This window comes from Amaranthus tricolor, chromosome 10 (genome assembly GCF_026212465.1).
Source record: "Amaranthus tricolor cultivar Red isolate AtriRed21 chromosome 10, ASM2621246v1, whole genome shotgun sequence".
Lineage (NCBI taxonomy): Eukaryota > Viridiplantae > Streptophyta > Magnoliopsida > Caryophyllales > Amaranthaceae > Amaranthus > Amaranthus tricolor.
In genome coordinates, this window is record NC_080056.1 from 4,590,835 (window position 1) to 4,601,922 (window position 11,088).

Genomic DNA, 11,088 nt, shown 5'->3' on the forward strand with positions numbered 1-11,088 from the left:
TATTTAGTTATTTAGCACATATATGGTTATATTGAAGATTTCGACTTCATTAAGAATTATATTGACTGAGATTGTCGTTTTGTTATATTGAAAAGGGTGGATTTCTTACTCAAATCTTTAATAGTTACAGAAAGGGATTACAAAGATATGTATTTCACTTTATTTGAGAATGGTTTGAATATAAGGAGATGTTCTTCCTAATATAGAAAGTTATTTTCTTTTCGAACCTTGAAATCATAGAATAGTTACAGACAAGATATAGATAGTTCAATGTTTTGAAACGGTTGGGATTACCTCTGTGGTGTCTCAAGGAATTGGAACCTCTTTCGGGATTATCTCGACACTGCATAATAGCTGGGGGTACGTTGATCAGTACCTCGGACTTAAATCTTCTGCTACGGTTTGACCGTATATTGGGTTTGCACACTAGGGATCTTTGTCTAATAGTTATCCGGAGGGCCTAGCTAGCCCGATGGAAAAGAAAGTTCGTTCCATTTCATAGATTTGTGATTTAAAGACTTTGAAAGGAAAAGTTTTAGTAAAGAAAACAGAAAAGAAAATTCTATCCATAGAATGATGATTTCTAATCTTGAAAGAAAATAGTTTTGGCAAAAAAAAAATATTTGATTTATAAAAACAAAAAATAAAGAAAAGAAAAATGTTTTATAATGTATTTATGCAGTGTTGTGTTTGCAAAAATAAATGTTTTGTAGGTTATGATTAATAAATCCTACCTGCAATGTATTCAGATTTATAGTATGGTATCTAGCTCAGTCTGTTTCGCTAATACTACATGTCGATACATGACCTACTTAAAGGTTAGAGTCGTTGTACGATCAGAAAGCAGTGCTCAATCATTTTGTGTAAATATGTTATAAAATTTACTTTTCCGCTAGATGTTATATATAATCAGACTTTGGTTGGGTTGTGAGAGGATTTAAGTTATGTTAAATGTGTACTCAGCATAAGCTGACCATGTGGTTTTGTTCTTTGAACCTGTCCTGTGGGGGACAGATTTTGAGAAGACTGAGATTGATGACGTCAACAACAATTGAAAGCATAAATATTTTTTTTAATTTTTAGTAATTATTTTGTATTTGAATTTCATGAACTCGAACAAGTGTTTGTAATACGATAATAAATTGCTTATAAAAATACAAAAAGACTCACAAAAAGTTCAATTTTGACAATCAAAGAGACTTTGTTTAAGACCCATTAAGGACCATAGACCCGTCAGATCCAGAGAAAGTGTTGGAAGACAAAGACACAATGTATGTATGTAGTTTTGGAACAAAGTATGAGCAAGAGAGTAAAGCATATTATCTCTATGTTGGGAAGTCGAGCTTAGTTGTTGCTATCTAGCAAACAGGTACTCATAGTGTCATACATGATGAAACTAGTGTAAACATGATTTTTAGTGGGCTCCCACTTAACTTACTTACAAATAGCAAACTTAGGTGTACTTTTGTGGACTTGATCCTTACTCGTCATCTAAGGAGGACCATAATTCTCATTTACAAATATCTAAAATACTTATATAATTATTTGTGGTCATAAGATTCTCTTTATGTCCCATGAGTATATCATAATTTTTATTTCTTTTTTATGGAAATATTCTCATCTTTTTACTTCATTCTTATCTCTATATATTTTTCTTTTAGTTTCATCCATGCAATTTTAATGATTATAGTAATTCTTAATCTTTGCCTCAAAGTGTATTATAGAGGAAGTAACTTGTAAAGCTACTCAAGCTTAATTTTAGTTAAAACCTTGTAAATATTTACCCAACTTACGAGAGTTGGTATTTACTCCAACTTGTAAGGGCATATGCAAAAAAAAAAAAAAAAAAAAAAAGGTTCTAGTAAACAATTATTTATCATAATCAGGTTGGTTGACTTAGATCAAATGCCAAGTTAGATATAGATTTTCAACGTAAACTAAGCAAAAATTTAAAACACGGTAAGATAATACTTGAAACCTAAAGGATCATCAACCCCAAGTTCCAAAATATAACGTCAAAGTTCATTAATTAATAGCGATTTTTTCAATCGAAGTTACATTAGTGTAAAATTATTTTGATGAATAATAATAATAATAATAATATCTGTCTTTCTCTTTAAATATGCTATATTATGAAAATCAAAAAAATTTCAACCTTTGAATATGCTACAATACAAAAACCAAAGTGATTTTTTTTTCCATATATTATAGGCTTGTAGCAACTTAAAGAGACGGTGATAGTTTAATTTATGCCTAGCTACTACTTAATAGTTAAGGATGTGTCGTAAATTTTGAGGTTTCTGTGCTAATTTTATCTTAAAAAATTTTTAGAATTTAAGAAAAGAAAAAACAAAATACTTATGTATGATAAAATTTCTCTATTTATTAAAATATTAATATCCAACTCTTTATTACTTGGTTACTCTCGTGTAAAATAATGTACATAATTACATATGTTCGTAGTAATTGAAACAATAAATCAAATAAGTATAAAAATAGATTTTTGGGCCTCTCTGATAATAGGACCTTGTGCTGTAAACTACTTTGCATATGCTAATTGACGGCCATGCTACTAATTACTACCCAATAAAAAACCCATATGTCCTAACTCTTAGTCCCTCCACCCATTTGAGTTTGCACCACAACACTCACAAAATTCTCACACGTTTAAGTTTTATGGCGTAAACTCAAAGGAACAGATAAACAGTAATTTTTTATTCACTTAATTAAAATGTCTCCTTCGTTGGAGTCAAAATTCACATCTTAATTTCAAGATGCTTGTTAATCTCATGGATGGTCGTTCACAGCAACCTCAGTAGCAGCCGTGCTTGGCGGTTGAATGACAGAACTTTCCACACTAGTTATTGTCCGGCGGGTTAGTGATAGACAATTTTCCAAACTAGACTTTCTCGGAGTTGCTCCCTGCTTATTTATTCCACCCTTTAGAATTGAGAAGACAAGAGGAAAAGGGCTCAAATTAAACAATGAGTTTCTATTGCATCCCAACACGGGGGCGGGTTTGTAGAGATGGAATGTACGCAATTTTATCTTTATTAGTAATTTTAAATAGATTGAATTTGATTGACTGTTAATATAAACATTATGTATAATCTATTATAATCTGAAATCAATGAACTATAAATCTTTGGCCACATTGAGAATGGACACAAAGGACTCAAATATAAAGATATATATTGTTTGGTTTGTAGGGTGTTGATCATGTAGGAAAATATAATATTTTAGAATATCTTATAAGAAAATAAAATATATTTGAATATCTTTTATAATATTTAGGACAAAGATTATTCTTTTTTAATACTTTTCTATTATTTAGGTTTAGGTTAATATTTTGTAATTGTTATTTTTTTATTTTAGTCTTCTCTTGTATTAATTAATAGAGGTGCTATCTCTCATTATCATTTAATACAAACCAAATATTCAAAACCCAAAACCCTAATCTCTTACTTTATTTTTCAGCATTATTAATTTCTTCAAATCATGGGTTAAATTTGAACTTTTTTGGTTATAATGCTGTCAAAAATATCTGAGGTATATAGAATAAGCTAATCATGTTGATCGAAAATGAAGATTTCAAGACTAGGATTCTTATTTAGGGGTACAGGTATGGTCTGTCCGCTGACCACTATCTCTTCCCCTGAACCTTGTCTTTGTACGGAATATTGGGCTAATGACCGGTCATGATTCTTATTCTAATGTGGTAAAGGGTTATGATCCAAATGTATACTATTTCCAGGAGAACTTACAGGTATCAGCCTTCTTATTGAAGGGGCTCGCGCGAGTGAAGCAGCCGCTGCAACCACACGAACCCTGCACGAATACGAAAGATGATCAGTCGATCTCATCCTTCAAATCACTGCATAATAATCGTCTAGGACGAACTAAACCATACCGATTATGCACGTCAACATATTCATCGGTCTCATCCACAATTTCCTCCTGGAAGATTGAACAAAATTGTTAAGCCATATCCATGGGTGTAAGATACGATTCTATTTGTTCCAAATTACTTGCTACATTTTCGTTTTTTGGATGACCATTACCTCTAAACATCTCTAAATTGAACCCCATGAGAACCACAACAACATTTCGTAAACCAATGCCTTTAAAAGGCTGCCACCTAGGCGGGGTTTCAGGAGTCGGATGTACGCAACCTTATCCTTGTTAGTAACAAAGAGGTTGTTTCCGATTGATCCTTATTACCAAACACCATCAGTAATAGCAAATACAGCGTCTATAACAATAAAGTTCTGTATCGACCTGTAAAAGTTCTTCAAACACATCCTCGAGTGTGATTATGCCAATAACCTCACCATCATCGACATCAGATGGAAAAAGAGCAGCCACTTGGCCATCCGCAGTGATAGACTTCCACGTCTTTTCCATGTCGATAACTACAGATTCCACTTCCTGCTTCGCAAGCAAGGGAGTGGTTAATTCAGAAACCTCGGATATAACCATATTGCCTTTCGTCTTCTCATCATGGTTGCTAGATGGGCTCTTGCTTTTCGCTTTGATCCTTACAACTGCAGCCATGTGACTACTTCCTTTCTGGAACTCATTCAATATGTCATAGAGTGGCATATCAGAAGGAACCCTAGAAATCAAATTGTATACTGAAATTTTGGAACTGATTCTTCGTGTTTCGAAACGACAAGTATGTATATGTAGCAAGACGCTTACCTTGGAATTTTGCGGATAGAAACAGCACTGACTGGGGTTTCTGTTTCTGCCCTAACTGTAAGAAGACTTTTTACCTAGATATGAATCAAACAACAAAAGAGATAGAGAAGGGAAGAAACCGTTAGTGCAAAACATAGATGCAGTTTGGAACATTTTTGTAATCGGGACTAGGGAGTAAGGCTGGAGAATCCCTCCTACAGGCAAGGGGGAATGGAAAATTAATTATCCCTGTAAGTGGCGATTTCTGAAAAGGAAAAGTCTTCAACCACTATGTTGATCCATGATTATGACTATGTAAACGCAAAAACAAAACTTACTAATAACAGACCGATAATATTCTTGGGATTCCCGGAATATATGGGAACACGACTATGTCCCCGAGCAAGAATTTTTCCCATTGCTTCCCTGTTTGATCAAACAAAGCACAATTAAAAAAATTCATAACCGATCTCAATGAAATATAATTAGTGTGTTTCGAATCACTGCAATGTCTAGACACGTTATAACAAATCACAATATACCATATTGGACAAGGACATAATCACATAAATAGATCAAGACCTTACCAGTCTAGCTTTGAATGAACATCTATTGAGAATGTTGATTCAATAGGTGTCATAGCCTCCTCAGCAGTCTGTCTCACAACACAGAAGAAAAGCAAAGGAATTAGATGAAATGTATAAATACATGAGAAGATATGACGTTAAAGATATGTGAGGTCGAATATTTGATCATGGATCGATAGAAATCTTGTTTAGAAAGTCGATATTCGTTGTAAGAATTAACCACTGGCCAGTGTCGTTTCTGATATTTTATAGGCCTTAGGCAAAATGAAAGATATGAGCTCTTTTTTAGAGGGTCGATTTCAGTCTTTAATGGGTGTTTGGCCAAAATTAAGTTATAATTTTACAAGTAATGTTCTACATCCTACATGATAACATTGTTGAATTGAGGTATTGGGTTGTTTTCTAGCTCTGGGCCCTAGACAAATGTCTATCTTACCTAGAGTCAGAAACGATCCTGACACTAATATTTATACAAGAAAGACAATATGATTCAGAAAGAATAGCAAGAAATTGAATGAAAACATTTGTTTTCAATTCAAACTGAGCTTGTGAAAAGAGTATAGTCCATACTCCATAACAACATTACATAACCCAATGTCGTCAAAGTGGGTCCCACCTAAGGGGGTAGGGAGATCGGATTTGTGTAATCTTACTATTGACAAAGCTACAGTAAAAACGAAGAATTTATAGTGATGCCTTACCTTCTCAGTCAAATCCAGGGCACCGCTTATGATCGTTGTTTCGTCATGGGTAAGCTCCCCTCCTTTGCCAGCCTACACTTTTACATAATTAAGGATGTGATTCAAAGAAAGCTAGAAAGTTATACCTTACAGACAAATTGTAACTGTTATTTGGTTACCTCCTTGCTGTGAATACTAACAAGTGCTTTCAATTGAGCACGCCTGAAAAGTACGTCACTATGCCCAAGCAAATAGTCTAAGACCTGAACTTGCACAATAATGAATGCTGATCAGAGTTAATGTATTGCTTTCATTTACGTAAATCGAAGCCTAAATATCGATTATGCTTGCAAGTTTGTGATCCATAGTGTAAAAATGCGGTAACGGTTGCGATTGCAATAACAGAACAGAACGATAGCGGTAGGTGAGTGATGCGGTTATCGTAACGCCTAAATATCGGTTGAAACCATAAGATATCCCTTGATACAGCCTAAAACGTGGTAATATCGATTCGTTTATTTTTGAAAATCTTTACAATTTGGCCGATGCAGTGGACAACATTAGCTCTGTTTATCCAAGTAAAGGGCTAGGACTTAGAAATCTATGAATATAGGCTTATGTAATCAGGAAACCAAGACAAACAAACAAGAACCTATTCAGCCAACTGAATAATGCAAGTGGACAACATTACTCTGCAGATAATAACAGCTTCGTAGAATTAAAATTACATCTTGCTCAATGTTTGAAGGAGCACCAGAACACGAGTGGAAAAAAATCATCTACCATAAGGCATCTGCTGCGATTCAAATTATAATGAAGCATAAAAGTGATTGATGTAATTATTATGTATATATGTAGTAATTCTTACGATATTATTTTCATTTACTAATATTATAAATTAAAAAAAATAAAAAAGAGGATTATACGTTGCGGTTCTCAAAGACCTGTACGCTCCGATTTTAAACCGAAGCAGCAAATAAATGGTGTATGGTTGTATGCTATTATTTCTAGTGCTTAGAGTTAAAAACGCAACATATAGTACCAAAAACCGCAGCATATAAGATTTTTTTCTAACAGTGCGAAAGCATCTTAGTAAATAAGGACTTGAAATGCAAAGGACATCAAAGCACAAAAAGACAAAAACTATTGAACTGATACCTTCCCAATCGGATAAGCAATTGGATAGCAAACTATCATTAGAAAGCGAACAAGCCATACAAAATTTGCACCAACAGCAAGTCCATATCTGGTACAGATAGCTTGTGGGATTACCTAGTAAAAATATTACACAAAGGGAACTAAATTAAGGCTATATAAAGTTAGAAAAAATCAGAAAAGGAAAGCATATTTGGCTTATCACTTTATCATCAAGCATCTACCTCACCAAAGAATAGAACAAAAGTCACAGAAAGCACAATAGCTAGAAACTGATTGACAAGTTTATCCAGATATAAAGGAAGAGCCTGCAAAACAAATTTGGAATCTGTTTTATTCAATAAATTATATGGAAAAAAACACAATTTATTACAGATAAATAATTTTCCAAGATATGTTATATACTCTAACACGCCCCCTCACACAAGAGCCTTTTGGGCTAGAAGTTTGGATGCATCACATGCTAAATATTCCACTTAAATAAGGGGTGGTTGATATTCGAACTCGTGATCTCTTGTCACGCTGGTTTCTGATGCCATGTCAAGAAGCCAACCTCAACCAAAAGCTTAAGTTGATGGTTGAGATCACTGTATATGTTATATACTCTAATGCATTCGTCTGCAGCACAATTATTTTACGAAGGAGTACAACAATGGTGTTTTCACCTACAAAATTTCAATCCCTCCCCCATCTTCATAGTCATGTAAGCAAAACATGAACTATCGTTCTTCGTACAAATAAGCTACAAGGACAGCCAGAGTCTCACCCCATGTGTAGTTTGCAATGCATATGACAGAACTAAGCATGATTTTGTACTAGCAATTAGACAAATTAAACGATGCAAACAAGAAAAATGATAACCTGGGACAGCAACACTATTTTCATGAAAAAGATAAAAGCATTATACCTCCATAGCACAAGCATTGCACAGGAGCAAGGTGACGAGCAGCTGATGCTGCTTCTGAACAACAGGAAGAATGGTAGCTAAACACAAGCATAGATTAAAACCAGCATTAAGAATAGGACTATAAAATATAGCTAAACCAAAACCAACATAATTTGTCACAAGTTATTTAAGTAGCAGGGTAAAAACACAACAATTTTCAAGGTCCTATTCAGTTTACAATTAATAAATCCATTAACAGCCCGCCCTGCTGATGACCCGCCAAGTATAATCCCAATGGGCCAACCCGCCCCATTAACCAGCTCTAGTTGTAACACATTACCCTTAATCTAAGGGTAGACTCTTACCGTCTAAATCATAATAAACCACCCCAACTAATACTATATACCAACATTAACTACCCATCAAATAGCATGTCTCATGTTAAGAATCATAAATTCAAAGCTATCCATACTCAGTCTCATCAAAAACAATATTATTGTTAAGCAAAAATTGATGAGTGTAGTCAAGTTAGTGTTGGAGTATGCCTTGACTCTTACCAAGGTTGTGCAATTTTGATCCTAGCTTTTTCCATGAGAATTTGGATCACATGGTTGATGCTTAGTGTTGGCTAAGGTAAGTTAGACATTTCGGAAAAGAGTAAGAGAATGGTGCTTTCCTTTTTGGTGCAAGACATGGGAACATATGGAGCATGAAATGTTGTGCACTGCAAAACAGTCAAAGGGTTCCCGAACGAGACTCATATTCTCGAACGAGCACCAATCGATTTCAAAAGTCAGCTTTTCATGGCCTTATACTACTCGTTCAGGTGCGCCCGTACAAGCAGCCTCCCTTGCACCACTCTATTCCTTTGAGGACATTTCTTCAAATTGTATCATGTTTAATATTTTATGTTCCTCTATATATTATACTTCCTCCATTTTTATTCTTGCACCCAAACACCTTTTTACGCAGTCCAATGCGTTTGTCGAGTTGTTTATATCTAGAATTATACACAAAAAAAATTATAAAAAGTTGATATTATGAAAGTATCTGACGAAACGAATAAAACAAGATTTCATATGTTTTTTTTTCTGTTTGATAGCCGCAATATGTAAGATACTATCGAATAATGAATAGTGTAAAAAATGATTTGGGTGCAACTAAAAAATGGAGGAAGTATATTTTATATATAAAGAGGACATATTTAGCCTACTTTATCAGATTCTAACTCTTAGATCAAACACATAATCACTTAAATTATCACTTCTAAGTGTAATTCTTCAAGATTTCATAATTTGAACTCTAAGCTCTCTTTACAATCAACCAAAGCATATCACCACCAACAGGGGCGAAGCCAACATTAGGTGAACCTCGTTAATCCTTTGTGTCTTGCTTATTTGCATTGTTTTGCTTGTTTAATTCCTCAATAGTTATGTTAGAGACTTAGAGTAGGCTAACGAATGCGGAAGCGTGGACTTAAAAGTGGCACGAAAGGTTAATGACCATGGCTTGAAGATGCACTAATGAACCATGGTTATATGCAAGTATTAAGGTGATTTAAGCAATAAAAGTAAATAAAACATTAACACCAAGATTTAAGGTGGTTCACCATTAATAAAGTTACATCCACCATTCTAGACTAGTGTATCAGTATGTGTTTAAAGAATAAAGGAGCTTGAAAGCTCATGACAAAGTTGAAGGAATTGCATCAATGGAGAGTAGAGTGTGTGAGCATTACATGGAGTAGAGAATAAAGTAGTATGGTAAGGATGAATAATGAGAGGCTCAAGCTCTTGGCTTGGCTCTACTCCACAATACATACAACATATACACATATAAATAGGACGAGAGGGAACAAAGTGGGGCAGCATTGGAGAGACAACAATCAGAAAAGGCAGCAGGCACCAGCAGACTCGTTCAGAAGCGTGCAGTATAGCCGCTCGACCCATGGCTCGGGCGAGCAGGATGGTCGAGCCAGAAGTCAGCAGCTTCTGTTGCACGTTTTCCTCTTTTATGCACACCCACGGTCTCCCATGCTCTTACACCTTGCACCTAGGGCTGAATACATGCATTCCTAGTGACCAAGATACACTATCAGTAGTACATTGTACTTGATTCCCATATAAACCCATCACTGATGTGTCCTTCGCCATCTTTAAACATGCTTAAGGTCTAGTAATCTTAATTTGTTACTTTAACCTTTAAGATCAAATTTCTTCTACACTTCAATTGTCATCTAATCATATGACTAATTAACACAAGATTCAACTTACACTTCTTCAAGTTAGCTGCTAATTGAGTAATTTCAATACTCATCAAAAGCATCCAACCATCAAGCCTTGTGTGTTCATGCTTCCTGAATTGTTCTTGGTGGGTGCAAATACATCCAAGTTTCATTCAACAAATTCTAACGTTTTTCCATGATTTAAAATCAATAATAATTCTCAAAATTAATAAAAACAAAATTAAAACCCAAATGAAATGTATCAAAATTGGACATTACCAGCTTGATATTTTTCTGAAGGATTGCCACTACGTTGCAAAATCTCAAGATCAACAAGACTGAGAGACATTAACCCTAGAGTAAGACCCGACATTATACCCGCGAATAAAACCAAAAAAAAGGAAATACCCGCGTAAATTATCCACCATAATGACCCAAATGGCAAGTGCTCCTCATCCAATATATCATAGGTCGCCATTCGAGCCAATGAGATCACATTCATCAGATGCATTTTCTTTCAATTTAATCAATTGTCAATCAGTTCCATCAGCTTTCTCTATCGATCTGCCTTCCTGATTGATGGGTATTTTTCTAAATGTTTTTGGGGATTGACAATGGAAGTTGATTTAGCAAAATTCTGATGTTCTTTTTGTATTCAAATGATATGACACGTGTTAAGGAATATCTCTGTTGTACGATCTTCGGTACGGAAGTAATTTTACATTTATATATAAACCTATATATATAAAAATTATAAAAAGTCAATATTATAAAAATATGCGATTGGATGATTTAAATAAATTTCACCTCACTATACAAGTAGGAGTATTTTAGAACAAAGAAAGAATGACATTCAATTGAATGAATCATTTTTGA

General features: G+C 34.4%; 1 protein-coding gene across 3 annotated transcripts; it reads right to left on the minus strand.

Annotated features, from left to right (window-relative positions):
- Positions 1-2,358: 2,358 nt before the first annotated feature.
- Positions 2,359-10,867, minus strand: LOC130825408 (DUF21 domain-containing protein At4g14240-like). 3 transcript variants are annotated; one of them, XM_057690614.1, is made up of 13 exons: positions 10,492-10,857; positions 8,010-8,086; positions 7,327-7,410; positions 7,106-7,219; positions 6,127-6,210; positions 5,969-6,040; positions 5,268-5,335; positions 5,019-5,106; positions 4,702-4,775; positions 4,279-4,615; positions 3,911-3,957; positions 3,765-3,828; positions 2,359-2,940 (listed from the first exon to the last, which is right to left on the minus strand). In XM_057690614.1, the coding sequence occupies exons 1-13, from the start codon at positions 10,721-10,723 to the stop codon at positions 2,788-2,790; spliced, it is 1,494 nt and encodes a 497-aa protein (XP_057546597.1). In that variant the 5' UTR covers positions 10,724-10,857; the 3' UTR covers positions 2,359-2,787. The 3 variants fall into 3 exon arrangements, with proteins under 3 accessions (XP_057546597.1, XP_057546598.1, XP_057546599.1); XM_057690615.1 differs by having other exon boundaries at positions 2,359-2,922; positions 10,492-10,856; XM_057690616.1 differs by lacking the exons at positions 2,359-2,940; positions 3,765-3,828; positions 3,911-3,957 and having other exon boundaries at positions 4,403-4,569; positions 10,492-10,867.
- Between the last annotated feature and the right edge of the window lie 221 nt (positions 10,868-11,088).